This window comes from Ornithodoros turicata, chromosome 4 (assembly GCF_037126465.1).
Source record: "Ornithodoros turicata isolate Travis chromosome 4, ASM3712646v1, whole genome shotgun sequence".
NCBI classification, from domain to species: Eukaryota; Metazoa; Arthropoda; class Arachnida; order Ixodida; family Argasidae; genus Ornithodoros; species Ornithodoros turicata.
The window spans coordinates 38,875,797-38,898,578 of NC_088204.1; the positions used below are offsets into that span (position 1 = coordinate 38,875,797).

Here is a 22,782-nt window from a genome sequence, read left to right on the forward strand (position 1 = left end):
ATGTTATGCACCTCTTGTCGCTAACTGAGGCGCGCAATGAGTGCTTTCGTGAAGCTATATCCAACGTTTGTAGTGCTGTTAGTGACCACGCTTTGTGTTTGTAGTGGGAAAACGGCCTTTTATGCGCAATGTTCACTGTGTGCTATTCAGCCAATACGTCAATGCTTTAATTTGGCCTTCATACAGGTAACCAGAGCGGACGGTCACTTGTGTGTCTTTTCGCCGACACATTCGAAGGAGATTTTCCTGCCCATCTGTGCTCCCACCTGGTGTTTATGGATGCTGTACTTGACTTGGACACACGCATTATTCGTCCTAATTCAGCGGAGCAAGGGCGCCCAGGTATGTTACCCGTCGACGGTCATCGAGTCACTTTGCAGTAGGCACGCTTAGCAGTGAACGGGTCTACAGACGGAGGATCCTTAGAGATAGTAAGATAAGAGGAATTTTCTTAAATTTCTAGTTCTACATAACCAGTACGAAGGAAATCAAGTAGTATAAATATATGCTTTCCTTTATTTTTTTTTCTTAGCATGGCCGCGGGGCATTGAGTAACAAGCGACGTAAGGAGCCCCTTTCCACGAGGAAACTGGAGCCCTGCATTGTAGTGCCTAGGTTCGCGGTTTCAGTTTTGCAGTTTCCTGCATACTTCATTTGAAGGCTGTAAGCACGCAGGAGGGACCCCAGAGCGCTAAAGCCCTCGCATTGGCCACCTCATGTAAAGTGACTCGTGCAGAGGTAAAACTCACCGTGCGTCACTTGCACCGCTGACGTTTTCTGATGAACTATCAAACTACCCTACGTGAAGTTGCATATGTGTGTAGATCGGCATGTTTCTTTGAACTGCAAGTGTGACGCGTGTAGCTAACAGAGCACGAAAGTAAATAAACAAACAAAACACGAAATTCGCTCACGCGGACATCTGAACGGGTGGTTTAATACCAACACGACCTAAATGCTGTGCTGATTGAAACTTGAAACTTGCTGTGCTGATTGAAAACTATGAGAGAAAAATTACGGGAAAATGTAAATATAAAAGTGTTTGGATACTTCGAAACTTATATTGCTACCGAGTAATAATACGATATTTTCGGTTCAATCATTCGTGAAATGAACAGTGTGTAATATATTGTACAATATCAACATGTAGATAGCAGATTTCCAGAAAGAATACTGTGCCGTGCCGTTCTCACTGAAATGTGTTGGGTATTCGAGTTCGATAATGTGGTTATTTCCGCGTGCCGCTCGTGAAAAAAAGCAAGAAAACACTTTCAAAAATTCCTAATGAAAATATCAATCGAAATAAAGTGGGTATGTGTCGATGATGTCCCATGCAATAGACCTCTACCCGAGAAACGTCATCATGACGTTGGTAGACAGGCTGAAACGAATTGGAAGGGGAGGGTTGGGTTCCACGAATGGGCACTTGTTCGCTGCCTCCTATTGAAAGAAAAGTAGGACAGAATGTCGCGTCCCTTTGAGGGGCCATCGTAATTCCCTCAAGACCGTGTCTTTTAGGCGCGACCTTGTTCGCCCTCTAGCTTCCAGAGTTCAACTCTAACCAAATTGGTGGCGCTGTCGAACACTATGACGTCATTTGTTTACAAAGAGGGAGAGGTCTATTGTGCAAACACAGGCGGCGCCGAGACCCTCCGACGACCGTGTAAAGACCGAAACGCATGTAGCGTTTTCCCGACGTTCTCAGAGCGCGCGCGCTGGCTCCACGCTCTGGCTTTCGGTTGCCGCTTTCGTCGACCTTCCCCTGTCCACAGCCTGAGACACCATCCATAAACAATTTATTGAAAGACCAACAAATGAGATAACGCGGAACACGACCAACCATGTTCCAAATATGCTGACACATTTCAGTACCACAGTAACCTTATTTGCTCCGTTAAAAGGGAACACGGGCACGAAAGATAACCCAAAGGTCGGGCATATATGCGAAGGTTGCTGTGTGAGTACAGGTATATGACAACTGTGGCGGGTTTTCGAATTTATCAAAGAAATAACCAAAGCACATTTGCCGCAAAAAGAAAGAAAAAACAGGTCATGATGCCTGGTTGACGAGGTTCGTTTCCTTTAGTGCCCAGATTGCCTCGCATGGTGGGCTACCTGCTCCCGCGACAAGGAAAGATGGTTCTCTTGCCTCAACTCCCCTGTGCAGGAGGCTTTCACTTAATAATGCATCTGTGTAATGCGGGTTAACTATATCCATTTCGGTCATTTCCCAGGTCTACTTAGAAAAAATTAATGGTACTCTTTGGTGCAGAGCCAAACGCGTACGAAACGCGATAGCATTGCAGCAGACGAACGATGGTAGAACGATAGTAGAGGAAGGTCATCATATCGGTGCGGCGCAATGGAAAACCATAGGCTGGTATGGGGTTCGTGCGGAAACACGGGTTCCGCCTGCAAACGCATTCACTTCTTGTTGGAGCCACTTACTCTTTGACGCGCATTTCTGAACATCTGGCCGATTGTAATGGCTGCACGCTTTGTGGTACGCCGCTTCCTAGCATCATAATACAAAAAGCGCACGAACAGAAGATCCCTTCAAGGGATAGGACCCTCACCGACTTCTTCGCCAACTAACCCCACGCTTTTAAGCTCAATTCCTAGCAATATGGGCCGCACGGTGCTTACATTCCACATCTTCGGTCACCACGTCTGCATCCCCCGCAACAGCATACCCGGCACACCCGCGAACTATATACATGCGCGAATGCTTCGCAGCAGATCGCATACGCCAGTGGTTCCCCTGCGACCCATCAGGACTACAAGATATCGCGTCGCGACAACACCCTTCCCTCTCCGATTTCAAGATGCCAGAAGCTTTTCGATTTCAGCGCATGGATGGTAATCCACAGCACCGACGCTGAAATGTAATTTCATAGTTGATATCGTCAGATGTTGTAAGCCGTGCTAGAAACTATCGCAGACAGAGCAATAAACGTATGGCAGCCGAGATGGCTGTTCCTATTCACTAAAGTCAGCTTGCTTTGTAGGCCTCGTGGTCCGCTACCACGAGATTTTTTCGGACGCAGAATAGTGAGCAGACCATGGTCCATGGACGTGTCTTCTTTATGGTTTCCGAGCTGATTCGCGAGCCCCGCTGAATCAGTCGCGACCCACAGTTTGGAAATATAGGTTCATATTTCCAAGTTTGAGCCAATATTAGGAAAATGGGTCCCATATTGGACCCGTATCCCCAATGGACCCAATATTGTGTGCTGCCGGGGCCACGAAGTACCCCCTGTGTAATGCCCCATCAATGCCTTCAGGGTACTTAATTAAATTAAATGAGGTGAAATTAAAGAAGGCTTCCAAAATAGGACAAAAAGCCACGTTGCTCAGAGGTTGTCGGGTGTGATGATATACCCTGGTAACGGGTTGCATTCTACTGCTGATCCGCTTCGTTCTCTTTTAGCAGGCACTGTGACAACTTACCCTGTGGCAACTCACCCTGGTCGCCCCTATACTTCTCTTAAGAGAAGAAGAAGCAGAAATAACGAAAACGAACTAAAGAACGAAACAGAACATTGAACGACATCAGAGCGAGTCACAATAAATGCGTACTCTTGTTTGGCAAATATGGTTTGCGTAACTGGAGCCTTTTTGGCCACTGACAAGAAAAATGCCTTCATGATTTTTGGAACCTCATAAAATTTTATGGTGAACACACAGAGAGTAATTAACAAGCAACCAAGTACGAGCCGTTCCACGTTGATATAGGGCACGTTAAATTCGGAGTATATTGTTCTCAGGGACACTGCTTCAGCAGAAAACCCTTGACCGAGCAAATATGCGGCAAACATCATCGTGGCCATGAACACTTGAAAAGTATTCGGTCCCTATACAGATATCGTTAAACGTACGACAACTATACGAGTACAAAAATGCTACAAGTGGGGTGCAGGACATACATAAGTGATGTATCTAGTGATTATTGCGTAAGCACTTTGGCGTGTGAAACCATCCTCAGACTGCTTAACAATTTGCTTATGAGAATACCGTCTTGTATATCGAGGCACATGTTTTATTTCATTTTCTTCTTTCTTGTGGTAGTGTTTCAGCGATTTATCGGGCAGAGTCGAGAGCTCCACCCTCGCACCGGGACCAAGTTTTTAGTTTCCTTGTGGGACGCCCGTGTCCAAGACACATATCAGGAGCTCTTCAGGGACTGGTCGAGGGCAACTCAAGTAGCTGGTTTTGCTGAAGCGTGGCTTCGTCGCGCAGGTCTTGATGGTCTAGCACTCGTTAATTTACCCTTCAAGTCATCCAATGCCTACGACCTTCTTGGGATATTTAAGGTAAACACAGTCTGACACGACGTGCGTGCAAACTAGCAGAGTTAATGCAACGAACCTGTTTATAGGTTGTTCAAAACTTTACCTTTCAGGCACTAAGAGCTGTACTGGGTGGAGAGTTCATGTTGATTTTTGGGTTTCATCGCGTCTCATCAAAGAAAATGGAACTTAGCACCGAAAAGGCCCTCAGGGATATTACCAGGTCAGTTAACCTGTAAATTACTACGAAAACCTTTGTCAAATGCCACCTAAAGACCGGAAAAGCGAAGTAGTCAGCGAGTTGTCTCCTATCGTCATGTATGACGCAGAAATCCGAAACATGCGTTGCACTTGAATCGTCTGCGTAAAGCGTAGCGCTTTGCGCAGGCGGTTCACGTGCGACACGCGTTTGTTGAGTGCGCGGAGAACTCCACTAGACGACTCCAAAGATCGTGAACGCATTGCGCACGCGTACAAACTTCATCCATCCATGTAGTCGTCCGTCCGTTCGTCTGCTTGTGGCTGTTTGTTGCCACGGTGGTGCAGGTGACAGTCGCCCACTATGCTAAGGAAGATGAACCGTATTAGGAAATACCATATGTTACATGTAGGCAGGGGCGGATCTAGGGGTGGACCCGGATGTCCTGAGCCCCCTTTCAAGTTGTGTCGTTACAGCGAATTTCAAGTGACATTGGTAGTGTAACAGCATGTTGTCCATGGCAGGAACCACCCTCAGAAAAATCCTGGACCGGCCTCTGCGTGTAGGCATTCTATACCGTAGGCGTAGGGGGAAATGTTTCAAACAAGCGGCATGGCCGAGCGGGTTTAAGGAGTATGGAAGTGACCCCCAACACATTTTTTTGTGTGTTTCGTTGCTGCATGTTCTGCGACGAATAAAATGAGCTCCTGCGAAAGAACGATGAGCGCAGGTGACCTACAGAGCACGCGCGAGGCTCTGTTCCGCACAACTTTAAAAAATCTTCTCCTCGTGTCAAGAACGCGTCGCCGAACGAGAGGATGTCGGGACGTATCCTGGGCTCCGTCACGTGACCTGTGACGTACAGCTGCACATCTCAAGCATGTACAACCGGCGCGTGAGCTGAGGAGAAAGAACAAAGAAAAAGGGGCAAAGCCGTTTTTACGTCACGGGAGAGTCGTGTCTGTCGTCCGCGGTTGCTTTCTCCTGTATCCCCCGATTGTTTTTGGAAATTCCCTGGCGCAGTGACGATAGACCGCAGAGCGAAAATATTTTTGCATGGTGACTCCTGGTGAACAGCTTCACAGGGCGGGGTTTCGAGCCATGTTAACTGTCACTTCATTGATACTTTAAAGGAAGACTTCGCAAGGATTCGACAAAAATTGGATTAGCATCATACAAACAGGAGCCGCTTCCTCGATAACGAATACAACGTTCGCGCGCATTTTGCGGGAGTTTGCGGGATTCGTAAATGATGACAATAGCAAATAGAAACCGTGCTCTATAGTTTGGGTGTCCGTGCGGAGGACGATACCGTGACGCTACCCAGCGTTGTTGTCTGCTTGGAAACCTGCATTCTCCCCTACCGGATGCCGGATGATGTCGGCAGTGTGTTGCTTTCAGTGCCCTCTCGCGAAGCGCTGGTTTCGTAATAAATTCGTTGGAATAAAATCTGCGCAGTTTCGGAAGGAGATATTTCATACACACGTTCCTGACATCCTAAAGGTGACGGATATGCAGTAACCTTTGTGGTGATTTTGTTCCGTAGTACCACTGTAATGCGTCCCATTCGTTGGTAGTAGGAAAGGTCGTGCTCAAGACTGGGAGGTGATGGGTTCGAATCGTACCTCCGGCTCTGCTGTCTGAGGTTTTTCCTGGGTTTTCCGAATGCTTTCTAGACAAATGTTCGCACAGTCCCCCCTGAAGTCGGCCCAGCACGTGTACTAACCCCCCCCCCCGTCACCCACTCCTTCCTGCTGTCCTCTCTCCATCTGTCCACATCTCATAGCCACATAGCCACATGTTGCGCTAACACCAAATGGAAAAAGAAAGATAGAGAGAAATGTTTCAAGGTGAATTCTCTTGTTGCGCAACAGCGGAACAGCGCCGCAGAGTCCTCGCGAGCATTTGCTTTGTCAGTATTTATTTGAAGGCGGTCATCGACCTCTATCAACAAGGCGCGTGGGTGCATTTGGGAGAAAATGAGAATGTTCGTGTGCACGCCTGAACTTACTAACCATATTTTTTCACTGCAGGATTACCAACTTCACTTTTCTGGAAACACACGATGCGAGACCCTATAACTGTAGAGTCTTTCTTCCCAATGCCTACCGGTCGCTTCCTGAAGACGAAGCTGGATTCTCCATTGTAAGTAGTCGATTCCTGAACGGTCTACGTCCGATAATGTAGCCAACAAGATACAGTGCAGTGTACATTATTCGATACGACATCAGACGTAACCTACATCGTAGCTAGCTATATCCACAAAAAGGGGGCGGTAGAGCACATAACGTATGTTGTAAAAATTATTGAATACCCTCCCCCCCAACAAACTCCCTATCCGAAACACAGACAAACTGGTGCGATCTCTGGTACGACCGCTGCCATTTTGGACCACTTCACTTGCTTAATGTGTTTCACGGGGTCGCCATAATCAATAGCCTGACACATATATTCCGGCCACAGCTGTCATTATTGTCAAAGCCATTGTCGCTGATTTTAGCTGATTTTAGCGGATTAATTAAAAAATATATGCTTCAAAAACTTTCTAAACTTGGGATTTTCTAAGCTCCATCTACATAGTACAACCATGACCACATGTACGTTCTCAAAATATTATCAGTTACTACAGACGCAGGGATGGCTGTAATGCCAAAAGCGAAAACCAAAAACATAATAGATCGATCTACGAACCAATCGAAACGCACTACACCCGTGTATAGTAACTCTCAGACACGACCCATCAAATCAGCACCCACATTCTTGGATTCCTTAATATATTGCATCTTGAAATCGGAATTTTGCACAGAAAGGTTCCGTCGCATAACCCGGTGGTTGAGATGCTTCCTTTTGCGTAGGTAATAGTTGGTGGCCAGTTTGTAGCACGAAAGCATGTCCAAACAAATAGCACTGAAATTTATGGATCGCCCATACAAAGGCTAACGCCTCTCTCTCGATGGCAGCATACTTCGGCTGTGCAGCACACAGACTTATACCCGTAAACCTTACTGGTCTTAACGGACCATCCCTTAGCTGGAGCAACAGAGCCGTGTAGGGAAGCCGTCTTGAATTTGGGGGATCGCAGACATTGCGCTGGTCAAAGTGCTTGTATCTGTATTTCAGACACGTGAACTCATATGGAGCGCGGGTAGCGTCCACCTTTACCCGCTTGAGGAACGCCGTCTGTGTGTGACCCTCTCGGTGGCCGCATTTCGATTCGTTCTTCACGCTACAACGTCACTTGGTCCTGGCTCACGATGTTACAGCTACTACGCGGCGTCCTTCAGACAGCACTGCCCTGATCAGAATGAAAAGTAAGCACCTATAATGCGCTCAGCATGTCGCGGGTGACAACACGCTACTTTCTTTTGAGTTGAAGGAGACAGCATGCTTGCTCCATTCAGGTAAAGAAAGACTCACTGAGTTGAGTGGTGTCACTGTACGAGACGAAGAATGGCTTTGGTTTCCACATCAAAACTCCCCCCCCCCCCTTCACGTTTTCTTCTGCTACAATCGCAGTGATGGGGAGTACTATTTGAAGTACCAAGTACTGAAGTAGTACTTCAAAGCTCCAGGTCCGATCTCTTCTCTTTAGGGGGGAAAGGAACATTTGATTAGCTTCGACATGGGAGAAGATGATCAGTGAGAAACCAAAATAAGAAAATGAGCGCGCTGTCTGGGCCCGCCTTTGCTCGCGCGTTCCCGGTTATTATAGTCTGTTAATTTATCGCCGAATGATAGAGCGGAATCTTCTCCTAGTTGAGAAACATAAAAATGTGCCAGCGATGTGTTCGAAGAACTGAGAGCATTTCGATTCTGGACAGGTTCTTTTCCAGCGCGTTCACCGCGAGGTTCCTCCGAGAGTTTTAGTACATCGTGCGCAACAGATAGCGTTGGTGGTTCTGCGCACTGCGCGAAGCTCTCTTTATGTTATGGGCGTGCGCAGAACCATCAACGCTATCCCTTACGTACGCAAAGGCGATAGCGTACGATGCACTATAACTCTCTATTTCGGATGGGGCTTGTTGTATTGTTCGTACCACTAATGGCGGGAAGTGGAACATGCTCAAACAATCAAATTAATGAGAGAGAGCAGCACTGGATGAGACAATTGAGGAAGAAAATAATGTATTGTAAGGGGACCTCCAGGTTCATTTTCAGTGTGCCCTTGAGCATTCCCTATATGGTGGCTATAATAATGAAGCTCGTGATGACGCTAATCTTAACAGGTATGCTATTTCTCAGGAATTTCTGTTACCTCATAATGCCTGTTTCGGACCTTAAAGTATGAGAAGTCGGGGACCAGTGATTTATTCAGAATCCCCTGCACCCTCAACACCGCAAAATGTTTGGGGCCACACCCCAAACTTTTTACCTGTGCACTCCCTACAAAGTGGGGACCTTGGTATCCCTCCCCCCCCTAAAATCTTTTGCAACACCCCCACATGCTGGATAAACCAGAGTCAGGGACAGTAAGCATGCAACAGAAACAGCACGAGTAAAATATGTGCTATGCAGAGATGAAGGCTTAGGAAGGGGATATCTTTGACTGAAAAAAGGAGGAGGGGATGCGTCCCCTTGTCTCCCAAGCAGCAAAATGTACTGAAGGTTGAGTGCAATAGGGGTGGACTGGCAGGTGGAAGTCCGGCCAATTCCTTTCCCCGACTTCCTTGTCGCCACGTGCGGTTGGTGTCCCACGATGCAAAATATACACCTTCACTTATTTGTACACTCCAGCTCAGCTTCAACCTTCATCGAGAACAACAAAAACGTATTTATTTCACGTGTGGTTGCTTTGAATCTTAACAGGCACTACGACCGCACGCGTGTGCGTTAGGTATGAAATCAGGTTGAAACAGGTTTGACACAGGTTGTACCTGTGTAACCGCGTTTACATGAACTCGACAAAAGCCACGTCGAGTTGGTGGTCTCATCAGGTCGTATCAACCAATCGTCTAGGAAGGATTGATGTGATGAGGTGCGACAAGTCAACTCGACGCGTTTCTGTCGAGCTCGTGTAAACGTGGCTTGTGTAAACATGTACAACCTGTGTCAAACCTGATTCAACCTGATGTTTACACCTGATGTGTATACACATGTAGAAAAACAACAACTTTATTTTACGATGTTGATTGGGATTCATTCGCCAGGAGCGATACTCTACTCGCATATGTTCGTGCTGCATCCACGGAAGCATAGATCAGTTTCGAACAGAGTAATGGTCCTCGATGAGCAGTGATACACAACGTAGGCACTCAGCAAACACTATGTATCCAATATCTCCCTGATCGATAGTGATAATGATGCGCGGCCTACGTACGTCGTACAGATCGACACACAAGAGGTTGTTTTGCAGCGGCATTCGAAAGTGGTGACCAACTCAAGTGTCGGGGAGTGACGTGCCGCAATAGTGCGGCCTTATTTTTTTTTCTTTTTGTACTTTTGGATATCCGCCTAAGGCAAAACGAGACAGCATTCTCACCTACGTTCGGCACCAAAGTGAAAAAGGCGCAGAAATGACTGATTCCTAAAGGATATGCCTCAGTATTTTGGTTGGGTATTACTGTCCACACATGTACATGCAATGTTGTCCCATTGCCATTGTGTTTATTATTCGAAGTCGACAAGGAAGCTGAGGAACCCAGGAAGGGAAGTGCCCGGTGCCTAGACTATGACAAGGGGACGCATCCCCTCCTAACCCTTCACCTCTGCGGTAGACTTATATTTTATTTGTCCTGCTTGTGTCGCGTGCTTGCTGTCCCCGACTTCTCATAATTTAGGGGGCGAAACAGTCATTCCGAGGAACAAATTCATGAAAAATAGGATACCTATTGAGACTAGCCAGCAGCTTCATTTTAGCCGTCACAAGGAATGGTCAAGGGGCACACTTTAAAGGAGTCCAGGGGTCACCTTATCGAAATATTTAGTTTCTTGCTCAAGTGTGTCATCCAGTGTGGCTCTTTCTCATTCATTTTATTTTTCGAGCATGTGCACTCTCCGCCTGTTCCGGTACGACCAATACAACATGTCTCATTCGAAATAATGATAGGAGGCATGGCTGGACAATGACCTTTCCTGTATAGGTCACCGGTAATTTGGTGCGGAAATGGCGTCAATTCCCTCACTTCTGGCTAGTTCCATCTCAAATCGAACAATCCGGTACACTTGATGTCTCGAATGAACGGGAAAAAAATTATGTTGAAGCCATAGGTGAGTTATCAGAAATAAACGCTTTCCGAATTATCTGCGCTGCGCGGTTCGGGAAATTGGAGAGGATGATGCGCGCGGGTTTGAGCGTTCTCTACAAGGCTATTTCTTGTCGCATTATAGTAATTTCTTGATCTGGCTTTAGACCACTTAGGGCAGAATAGGATCCTGCGTTGGCAGTGCTGTGTCCGTTTTTGTTTGTCTCAAAAAAATATCAAAGTTGACTCAAAGTGCCGAAAAGCACCATATTCGCTGCAACTTTGTGGACAATGTACAATACGGATAAAATTGAGCTTTATGCTGTTTAATTTGTCATTCATGGGGATATCGAATGATGTATAATTTGTTTCTCTACTCTGTCAGGAACGTAAGCGATACCTCTTTTAGTAGCACCATACCACCGAAAAATGACGAATTTCGGAAGCCTTTGTCTAAAAAAACCCACCAAAAACTTGCGTCGAAAATTTTATATGTTGTAGATAGTTCCTTAGACTATGTACAGAAGCAAAATCAAAATTCGGACTTGATCGGTAAGCGCACTGTGATTTTTTTGCCAGCCCTATACGCGAAGCCCATTCAAGCGGTGGCACTGTGTCCCGTGTGTTGCAAATCGAATTTTCGAAAAGGACTTTCAACTTCTGTCTTCACATAAAGAGTAACTGCTATCATTTGAAACCGTTCTGAGCGTTTGCGTTCATAACAGTGTTGTAATCGCTGAATCTAGATTGTGGAGCAACCAGATGTGCTCACTTTTTTGCGGGATGTCACACATGCCTTGCAAGTGCTGGTAGCCCGTGAGGAACAGAATGCTTTTACATCTTTGTAACAGGTATATCTGTTCAGGGTTATTCTAAAGAAGCATATTTACTGTACACATTATGGCAGGAGGGACGCGGTGACTTCCAGTATTCTTTAAAACAATTCCTTTTCTACGGCCCCATGACCTTGGAAGGGAGAAATTGCACTGAGGAAAGTGCTGTTGTGTAGTGTGTGTGTGTGTGGGGGGGGGGTCTTACGCACACACTCAAGGCTAATTCATGTTGCCTTTTGTGAACCTTGCCGAAACATCCCGACTGGCACCGCTGTCCAATATGTTCTTCGGGTCGACATTCTGCGACGATGGGAAGGTCCTGATCAGATTAACTCCCGGAAGACACCTTGCGCAAAGTTTCGCCTGCGCACAGAAGACTCACTCTCTTCTTCACTCACTTTTCGACTACATAAGTGCACGGAGTGCCCTTATACAGAGTGTGCCAAGACATCTGCTTTACTGTAGTGTGTCGTCCTGGCATCATACCTACCTCAATGGTCTCTTCGTTGTACAGCGCTGACCGTGTGTATTTCTCTGACTACCGCCTCATACACAAGAAAAAAGTGCTTCGCAGATCGGCGTAGCTGCCATAAAGACTGTGGTTCCAACAGATCAAGTCGAAGGCGTAACAGAAATGGGCCAGCAATGCAGAAGCTGTTTCAAGTACTTCTCAGCAAAGGTGGCTGAATCACAGCACGCAGCAATGTCGCCCACATTTGAAAGAAGCTCACACGGTGAGCCGTTTGTGCACCAGCCCGACGTGGTCGAAGAAATCAATGAGTATACGTATATGTATATAACCTGAAGCCATTACCGTCACACCGCTTAAAGGGACTGTCGCATCCGGAACCGTGGTTACGAATCCAATACCAACGTGTTCGGTACACTACCACCAGCTATTTGCCAAATTTTCTCCTTCCAAAACGGACCGGGCGATGAGGAATCGAATTTAAAAGTTCCGGTTTCGTTTTGATCCTCGAAAGCGCCAGCGCCAACAACATCGCGTGACGCAAGGTGGAATCTGGCTAATCCGCTTTGAAGGACGCTGTCGTCTGCCGCCACGTCTGGGGCTGCTTTGTTTTTTTCCGGCACGTCGCCCGTATTCGCATGTGACACTTTCTAGTGACGCGGATACTATCTCTACGCTTGCATCCTTCGCGTGAGATGTCGTTTATAAACCGACGCAGCGTTCGTGACTCCAGGAAAACTTCCTTCGAAAACCTCGATGTTTGATTTCGCACGTTAAGGATACAGCTACAGCCACACCCCAGACGAAGCGAAAGTTGGAAGCAGCTACATCACTAGCGGGTATCCAGATGAAGCAAGGAGTGTTCATGCTGTCCGTGTATGCTCCTCGCATTTCACCGATGTGTACCTGGATGAGAACATCGTGTGCAACTTGGATTGACACAAAAAAGGAACGAATTGAAACTTGACGCCGTTCCGACAGTGTTCCACGAACAAAGCGAGCCAGCAACTTCGACAGTAAGTCACAATGTCTATGTAGTTTCCCAATCGGGTCTGTCACTCTTGCGCGTGAGTAACTTAGCAGCAAAAGACGAAATCGGTACAACGTAAGGTATCCCCTAACCTATGATTAATAACTAGATAAATAATACAATGAACAAGTAAAAGAACATGATGTCATTCATATGAACGTGTTGGCTTTTCTCGTTGTCGGACGCGTTATCATGAAACTTTCCCTGTTACTGAACCTGTGACTTTTGTGGAATGTGGTAGACATGTTTGGTTTTCATGTGTATTACAGCTGCAGGCAGCTCGACAGGGTCAAGCGCAAGTGGTACGTATATTACATAAATACATATAATGTGTTTACAATTTTTGGACACAGAACAATTCGCAAACTATGAACCCCGATCACTAAAAGGAAGAACTGACGCTGTTTGTGTGCTGGTGTTAGAAACAGGCACTATATACACCGTACTATACACTATACTATACACTATATACACTATATACACCGTAACATAAGCGCCATAGACCACTTCCCAGTTTCCTTTTATCTCTCTGTTTGTGAACTGTTTGTGTGCTGTAGGGCGGTTGTCGTAGCCAATTTGAGATGCACTTTTGACGTTCTGTGTTATAGAAGGACAAGGTGCTGCTGATCCAAGTCCCATCCATCCATGAAACGGCATCAAACAATGTACGTGTGTGCACGGCAATTTTGCTGAGAGACCTGGTTTTTACACTAATGCCTTTACGACGCCTCTGACAAATTAGGATCTTCCAGAACAGTGCTTTCTTCAAGTTCAAGAAGTAAAGAAAATGACTTCATGGCTTCTACTGACATCTCACAGCTACATGCCAAGACAAAATTCGAAACAGGAAATGAAAAGAAAAAAAAAAGGTCCGTTTCAGGTCCACCCAAATCTTTGTGCAGAGGCTGATAACAACAACATTATTGTGAGATGATGAATGATGCTGATGCAGCGTTGAGATTAAGCCCTTGTTTCCTTTTTTGCAATGCTATACATTACTGCTGGTTAAATGTAAAATGATGCACCTACCTCCAGACATTAAAGGGGCTACCAGAGATGTAGTGTCAATTCAACAGAAAAGCTGCATGTTCTACGAGGCACTGACACATAAGCATTGGCCAAATTTGCTGTCCTGTGAGCTTCGATAGGATATGCCGTAGATAGTAAGAGGCCTCTTACTGTAAAAGGGAGGTGCATTATTCGAATAGTGGGGTCTGAGGCATGAGGGTCATTTCAGGATGTACTCACCCTTCCAAAATTTTACACTTGGTTGTGCCCAGAGATCGATCCAGATCCCCCCCCCCCCCCGAGTTTTTTTCCTGTGTACCACTGTTATAATGAAACCGTCCAATTTACTGTCCAACCGTCCCGTTTTCATTGCAATTGAAGTACTTGCGAACCTGTTTATTTCAGTTTTTATTTTTGTGAGTCCTCGCTTCAGATCCCAAGGGACATTGCCAGTGTGGTGCACGCTGATAACTGTCTGTGCATAGCAAATAATAAATATCTGTGCGTGAAGAGCTGGATGTGGACTTGTGCGATGGCTCTTGAATGGACAACGCTCAGTCAACACAAGATTTATTCACATTTGCCTAACTTATTGCCTGTCATTATAATAATTATTATAATACATAGACAAGAGGTAATGCTCTGCCAAGGATCTCTGAAGTTACAGTCTTGAAAGCTGTTTTCAAAACAGTGGTGCTAAAAAAATTGGATCAATGGCAGGTATCAAAATTTGTTTTGCTGTATCAAGGCAGAACAATCTTCCGTGGGAATGACAAATTGTAGACATTCCCAGACAGATGTATCACTTACTATGATAATGAGGTGTAAGTGTATCATTGGTGAGTTATGAAACGTTACCTGAAATTATTTGACGTGTTATATCCCTCACATGCTATAATACTGCCAACGATAAGAAGCATTACACTACCATTAAAAGTATAACTGTCACTTATTGCTCCTGCCCATTCCCCTGCACTTCTCGAGATTACTGTGGTAACACAGATTCTGTTTCACACCTCTCAATTGGAAACTACGCAAGTCTATTATGGTGTAGGTGTGAACAGGAAATGAGGCACACAAAAGATGATAGTCCTGATAGGACCAGGATGGAAAAACGTATGCGAATCATGCGGACGACAAACCCAGGTATCTGTCGTCTGTTTCTCTGTCCAAGGAATCTCCAAGCTCAGCTTGTAAACACACAATAAGCAGTGAACCTGACGTAGCTGTAAAAAGAAAGGACACTTTCCTAAACACGTAGCACAGTTAATTTCCTGACAATCATTCTAATTCTAACCCGGCCCTTGAGTTGCACAGTTGGTTAGAGCCTTCGTAACTTTCATAGGGCATTCGTCGAGTGTGCAAACAACGACGACAACTACGAAAATAAGGATTGCTCGACGTGCCTATCTATCGTGGGCACAGTAGGCGAAGTCTGTGATCGTCGCTGCAATACTGCAGTGGATACACCACCAGAAGTTCTGGCCGATGACAGAGAGCTGGGAACAAATTGTGATGCGTGCGTGTGGTGCGTGCCGTCATTGCACAACTCTGCCACTTCACCAGCACTGCAGCATATAGGCACTCATCCGGTTCCTGGGGAGCACAGACGCCGCACAAACACTTGGATTGTTTCCTGCGTCGTAGTGTGAATGTCACGGGATTAAGTATTGAGCTCTCCGATCATGAACGTACCTAAAGCAGTGGTCCTGAGGCTCGTTCTGTTGCGCTAACGCAGCTGCGGCGCGTACATCACCAGCGACTTGCAGAAGAAGCGGATCCGTCGAATATGGGCCGTCATCAAACATGTATATTCGTCACGGGAGCTATTACTAAAGGCATTTGAACAGCATGATTCGCCACTTCCGCGTTCCGAGTCCGCCATCTCCGTATGTGCCTTCGGCGTCGTCTCCCTGACCCCCCTGACCTTGCTCATGCAAGCTGCAAGCCGCGGGGACTCCTCTGGCTCGCCGCGTTCTTATTGGTCAGATTCCTTGTGACGTTGCTAAAGATTCTCAGCAGGGAGTTCCGCTTGACGACCGCATCCGTCGTCTGCCGTAGCGCCGCTTACACACGAATTATGCAAAATGTATTCCGTCGATCGGGATGGGACTTTCGGAGTCATGATCAGTGAAGGACGGGGAATCTCATTTCACTGTGGTTTCGGAATCGATCTGTGGTCGACGCGACTGTCCCTTTAAGCCAAAAAGGAAGTCGGCGGAGGCATATGCACAGCGGAAACACTCCGAAATACGTGAAGAAATGGGCAGAAAGACAAGCCGTAAATAGAGGCCGCTTGCCTTGCCAGGAACGACCAGCTGTAACTGCCAGGATTGCAGCGAGTTAGCATGTAACGTGAGAAGAGCCTGTCAAGAAAATGTGACAAGAACCTGCCATCAAAAGTAGCATTAAGGAAATTTTATGTTTGCAGTTTATGCAGACTATTTGAAGTGTGCTCTCAACGACCGCATTGCCCTGAATTATAGAATTATCGGCAAAGAGCTCTTACTATGCATGTCCTATGTGAGTAGTGTATGTCACTGGCATGATACCACTGGTCATATTGGAAAATCAGGGACGTATTTGTATCAGCGAGACCGAGAGACCCTGTGATAGAAGGGAAATAACAAGTGCTGAATAAGTTGCACAATAAGCATGCCTGTAAGAGGTGAGATAACAATGCATAGGTGATGACGTACTGAGTTCATGTCTCGTCGAAAGCAAACATTGCTACAGTGTTGCTCATAATCTGTACTCTTCCACGTGCCAAGCACTCCACCTTTCTGAACTGGTATAGGCACTTTCTTAACACGTGCATTGATCATTAAAGAAGTTCCATCTATGATGGACAGTAATCGAAAGTGTGCTTTTCGTCACTAACCTCCACATGTTGTGGAGCTGTTTTGGCCCCAGAATGACCCGTATGGCCACTATAACATAAGCTATGGGCCATAGCCTAGCCATAGCCTATGGCTAAGCTTTACTTGGGGCAGAATAACTGACCTGGTGATACAATACAATTTTTCCCTTCACTTAATCAATAAATGTATTCATTCACAGGAAACGTGGTGGAAGGCGGTAATCTGAAACCGTATTGCCGTAGTTGACTTAAAAGATGCACCGAAACACTAAACAGTTAATATGCTTCTTTGCACAAATCGCATTCTTTTCCAAAATGTGTGTGAGAGATGACGGAAGAGCTTTATACAATGTATAGAGTATTTTATATCATCATACTGTATACTTATTACTCATATTTTCCAAATCTGTGTCTGCACATTCTTTTTGTTTTTACTTCCATCGTCATAATAAACTGAAATATGCACCAACGTTTGCTGTTCCTTACACACCTCTTGATACTATGCTCTGCATCATGACAACAAAAGTGAGGGTCTGTCCAATATGTTTGTATTGCTACACATGGGAACAAATATACTACCCTGCAACCGAAAGAAAAACATGTTACTACACGTAGGAGGTAATGAGCAATAACAGTGACCAATACTGTAAACGTATTTTTATTCGCGATGTATTAATTTTCTCGAATTTCGCGACTGCTAACAGATCGCGAAAAATTGTACTCCCGAACACAGCTTGACGTTTATCTCGCGAAAGAAAACAGCCCTGGAATTAAATACTGGCGAATAACTTCGCAAATGAATGAATGCGCGATTCGTGAAAATTAATACATCGCGAATAAAAATACGTTTACAGTATCACTACATAGTGATGTAGGACGCTAGTGCATGTTTCAAGATGTGTGAGGTTATGCATCGCCAATGGACGATATAATTTGGCATTGAGTGCAAGTTGTTCACATGCAATATACGGTTAATTGAAATTCACATATTTCCATTATTTTTTGTATGTAAGTTTAAGAAAAACCTACTGTATTGGATAATTCTGCAGAGTATTTTGTGTCACCAGTGAGATTTTGCAGAGACATGAAACTCCTGCAAGACCTCACCTGAGCTAACCACGCTATAGGCTGCATAACATTGCACTTGTGTGGATCTTTTGCTGTCACAAGAAGCGAGACGGCATGAAATATATGATTTGTTTCACAATTTCTGTACTGCTTGTCCGTTAGGTACACATATCTGTGAAAGAATGCCGGAGACCAAATCATTTGCTAAACATGCTGTGATTAATACCTGAAAAATTCGAGAACAACAATGATGCAAGCCTCAGGATGGTGCACGAGAAAACTGCAAACAAAATGTTTGTTCTCAGTAGGACAGGTCAGAGAGAGTTGATCACTTCAGTATCCTACTTTGCACTTTGATGTTTCGAGTACGCCAACACAGAGGTTCATCCAAGCATACACTGTTAGAAAAATTTATACCTTTTAGGATATAAACGGCTTGTCCCAGGGCGCATACCTTTTGAGGTATAAACCTATACCTCCTTCGAGGTATAGTAACTTTATACCTGCCTGGAGGTATATTATTTGCACCTCATGGCATAAACTAGGGATGGGACGAATCCGGAATTTTACGAATCCGAATCCGGATCCGAATCCAAGGAAGGTTCTACAAATCCACGAATCTCAAATCTTTCGAATCCCTTCTGTAAAAAGAGTTTTAAAAGGCTGAAAAAAAAAACTTCTACTGAAAGGTATTTTGCAGCGCAGAATATGATACATTTGTTTAATGAAAAACAAATAAATAATAGTGCAGTTTCAGGACAAAATATACCCGCATAATTCTCTTACACGTGGTTTATATAACATGTTGTTCAACGACTGCAAGAAATACATAAGTTCTCAAGTCTGAATTATTTCCATAAAGCTAAAGCAACAATCAAAAACAAAACCACGTTACTTTTAAACTCGTAATGTAACAGTTCCTGCATGAACTCTTTCAGTCCAGAGCAATGCAAATAAACAAACAAAGAAACAAACAAGAAAACACCCGTCGCTCAATGAGGGTTTCGGCGGACCCGACCTGAGGCGCCAATTTGAAAAAGAAACACACAAACGTGGTTGGTGGATTCGAAAGGTTCGATTCACCGCTTTGGGCACTGGGATTCGGATTCACGGAGTAATGTCGCTCTATTAAGATTGACGTCTGCGTTAATAAATATATATGTATATAAATAAATATGCCTCGGGCTGTGACACTGTCATGTGCAGGAGTTCGTTTACATGTGAGCAGCGCGCAGACCCCATCAGCTGCGGCTGCTGTGTGGAGTCGTCGCCTAGTATCCAAGTGGCAGCAACGTTTAGTTGACAACAGGGGCGTCGGAAGGTGTGGGAGCAAAATGAGCGGCCGCCCCCTTGAACTCAGGCTAGGGAAGACTCGTCCACCATCCATGCATAGAGATCGGACACGGTGTCTTGTATTGCAATGTGATTTCGTTCACCTGTGTGAATACTGCAGGTAATTAATTGACATCAGCAGTGGCAGTGAATACCACTGGTAGCATCACTGCCCACCTGACACGAAGCATATTCCAAACCTAAATATGACTATATGTGACTCACACAGAGATGGGTTGCCCGTTGCCTGGTTGACTGAATACAGTGATGTGAAGCTGTTATAGAGCGCATATTTCAAATAGTTCTGTTGTCCGTGTAACACGTGTCACTTTACTACCTGTATTGTTTGTGTGTTCTTATGCACCAATCCTTCAAACATGAGCTCCCTCTCCCTCTCGGGAGAAAGGGACTTTCCACGCCTTTGATTGACAACAGGGCTAGAGAGTAAATTTGGAACAGTCTAGAAAGAGGAGGTTTTGTTGACGGAAGAACGACACCCGCCGTCCCGTTAGTTGCAGGCGCACTGCACGCTGTAGATGTACAGATGCGAGATTTTTTCAACGCAGTGGCTCCACGTACGACGACGCTGCCATGTCCCTTTGGTGGAAGGTTTCCAACATGGGCCCACCGCGAGCTACCCGTCTTGAGGCCTTCGACTCAGCGGACAGCATCCGACACAAGCTCAACCTCTTGCTGGACGAGTTCCCACAACTTTGTGTCGCCCTTTATCACGCGGACCTTGAAGACTACCGCGGCACGTGTGACAACCATGGGGAGCCTTTTGCGCGCATATCGGCCGTCAGACAAATATTGGACTCGCGTGTGCATTAACTTTGTGCATAAGGGAGTGTTGTCGCACTCTGTCATGCACGAAAAATTTTCGTGCATAGGATCTACCGATATGCTGATTAGTTATACGTTCCAAGTATAAATGAAATAAAATAATTTGCATAGAGAACATCATTTGGAGTGGGATTGGTTTATTCGCCATGAATGTTCTCCGATCGGCATTATCTAGCTTCGACAAGATTTTTTATTCTTTTCGTTTCAATAGAGAGTTTGTCATTCTTCCTCCGAACAAATCCACCGACTCCACCCATACGAAACGTAACGGATAAGCGAATTGGAGAGACTTTTATGGAATCGAATGAATCGATCTTTCCGAAATGTGATTTAGGGAGCGCAGGTGTTGCCACGTTGGAGATTTTCCCTGCAGATCTCTAGGTATTAGCGCCGCAGCGTAACCGGAGGAATTTCGCCTTTGAAGCTGATACATATTCTACATTACAAACTGATAAATGCCACAGCTTTTTGCACTTACTTTCTTAAGTTTTCCATGTCCTGATTTCGGAAGAGCTTTAGGAGAAAATCGGTACGTTCACGGCACAGCTCGGACGCTGTAGACTCTGCCTGCCAAGTTGTTCACAGAGTTCGCCAAGTTTTACCATTTTGCGGGATCACAGTACGGGTTGCTGTCGACAACTTACTGCAGGTGATCTAAATCATCCTCCTCTCCTCCTCCTCTCTCCTTCGTGTCGGTCGCTATGTTCGGAGGAAACGGACGCCCTAAAACTCTGATGATTCGAATTGAACTTCATTCAATTAGAATCCAACACACCTCTATGCGAATTCAACCTGCGCATGGCCCTTACACTGATTCATCAATTTCATGATTGAACACTCTGTAGCGGGGTTGCGCAGTTGCCACTCCGGAGTTGGAATAATTCCGGAATCATTCCAGATTTAGCAGAGCCTGGAATGGAATTGGAATGGAATGGCGGAAACTGTCCTAGGAATAGGAATGGAATGGTCTGGGTGGCCCGGTGGCAGTTTTGGTTTCAATGTGCTGGTTTCTCGCCCCCTTTGCACCGTCCCTGCACACGGTCAAGAGTGAAATATCGTTGTCTTTGTGCTTTTTCCGTACTTGGCAATGTCAATCTCCTCTAGCACTGCTGGACTTGCCAGTATGGTGACCGGTCCTTTTCTTTCATTGAGGGAATTAACGGAAGGGAATTGGGTTGCCAAGCCATTCCAGGAGTGGGAACTGACCATACCTTTTCATTCCAAGGAATTGAAAGGAATGAAATTATCGCAAATCTCCATTCCTCGGAATGGAATTGGAACGGAATGGGAGACCCCATTCCGAAACCCTGCTCTGTAGTGCCCTGCAGAATATCAAAGCCATCCTAGGGGAAACACAGGACCCTCTTGTTATCAAGAATAGCCGAAAGACATTTATCTGTCCTATGCAACAATAATTCAAGTCACATACCTAAGCAGGTAATTCATCCTAGGGTAATTCCAGGGTAATTAAAAGGTCCAGATAATTCGCCACACCGTAGCTTCGCAAATTCACGTTTGCTCCGCCTTCGTCAACGTACGGGAGGCGGTCGAATGGCCAGGAACGCCGCCTTTGGGTCTTGGCAGCGCGGGCCGTTGCAAACTGACATTGCTGTCGACGAAATGTGCCCCTCGTAACACCAATCAAGTCTAAATAAAAGGCAGATGTAACACATATTTTTGTTCACATTAAAAAATAAACCGTGATAACGGCATCGATCGGCATTAGTTTCTACTATTCTACCAATGGGGTAACAGCGTCTTTTCGTCTACTTGTCGTTCAGTGATCTTTAGCTGCCAATGAAAGCCCGTAATGAAATCTCTGGGATGAGTGTTGTATCTTTGCAATTGAAAAGAAGTGATAACATGAACTTGTAAATATTTTTATCCCGTATCGGAGATCGCCACCCATTTTAAGTATGCCTCATGATAAACTGACTCACTGCGCTGATGAGTAGACCATTACTGCAAACTGAGTCGATCGCACCTGCAAACATTAACACAAGCAATGACCCCTCCTGCTGTTACACGAGCATATAAAATGCCTTGGACACAGAAACGAAGCTGAGTGCCATCGTCTCCAATTATTTCGCTCCTTCATACCTGGAATAAACTTCTGTTTTACCCTGCTTCACATGCCTATAGGCGCCACCTATAAAGCAACTGTGACGTCCCTGTTACAATCAACTGTGCGCTACTTGCGCGTCACTCTTTCTCCGCACTGAGCCCCTAATTTTTCCTGTTCATTGTTATCACGCTGCTTGTACCATATACCAACCACAACAATGACAATGAACGACAATGACATATCTCTGCTGCCTGTTCTTGGTGCTTGACAGCTGTTTTTGCTGCACTTGAAGCATTGCAGTAGATTGAACCTCACAGAGACAAAGTTTTCAGTTTTTTTAGTAAATTGTCTGTTTTTGTTTGGAGTTTTCGATGGTAGATATTGGATCATCAAATCAAGATCATTCGGTGCTCCGCCGCAGTTGATATGGTTTGAGTTTCAATAGAATGTCGTACATGAACCTTTCTTCGCGTGTGAGGAGATGGTGCATTTGGGAGAATGAAAGTGTGTAGTGATAAGCCTCTTTATTTATATATTGTGATATACCCAAGGGCCGTGGGTAAACATGATAGAACAAACGACACAGCAATCAAATGCATAGTAT

The 22,782-nt window shown here is 45.4% G+C and overlaps 1 protein-coding gene across 1 annotated transcript in view; it reads left to right on the forward strand.

Moving 5' to 3' along the window:
- LOC135393026 (uncharacterized) overlaps positions 1-20,222 on the forward strand; it is a 103,547-nt gene extending 83,325 nt beyond the window's left edge. Inside the window, exons 7-12 of the mRNA XM_064623618.1 lie at positions 187-342; positions 4,069-4,313; positions 4,403-4,512; positions 6,522-6,633; positions 7,609-7,799; positions 19,837-20,222. Of these exons, the coding sequence (XP_064479688.1) occupies positions 187-342; positions 4,069-4,313; positions 4,403-4,512; positions 6,522-6,633; positions 7,609-7,799; positions 19,837-20,101 (1,079 nt within the window). The 3' untranslated portion in view covers positions 20,102-20,222. The remainder of the gene's footprint in view (positions 1-186; positions 343-4,068; positions 4,314-4,402; positions 4,513-6,521; positions 6,634-7,608; positions 7,800-19,836) is intronic.
- The last annotated feature ends 2,560 nt before the right edge of the window (positions 20,223-22,782 follow it).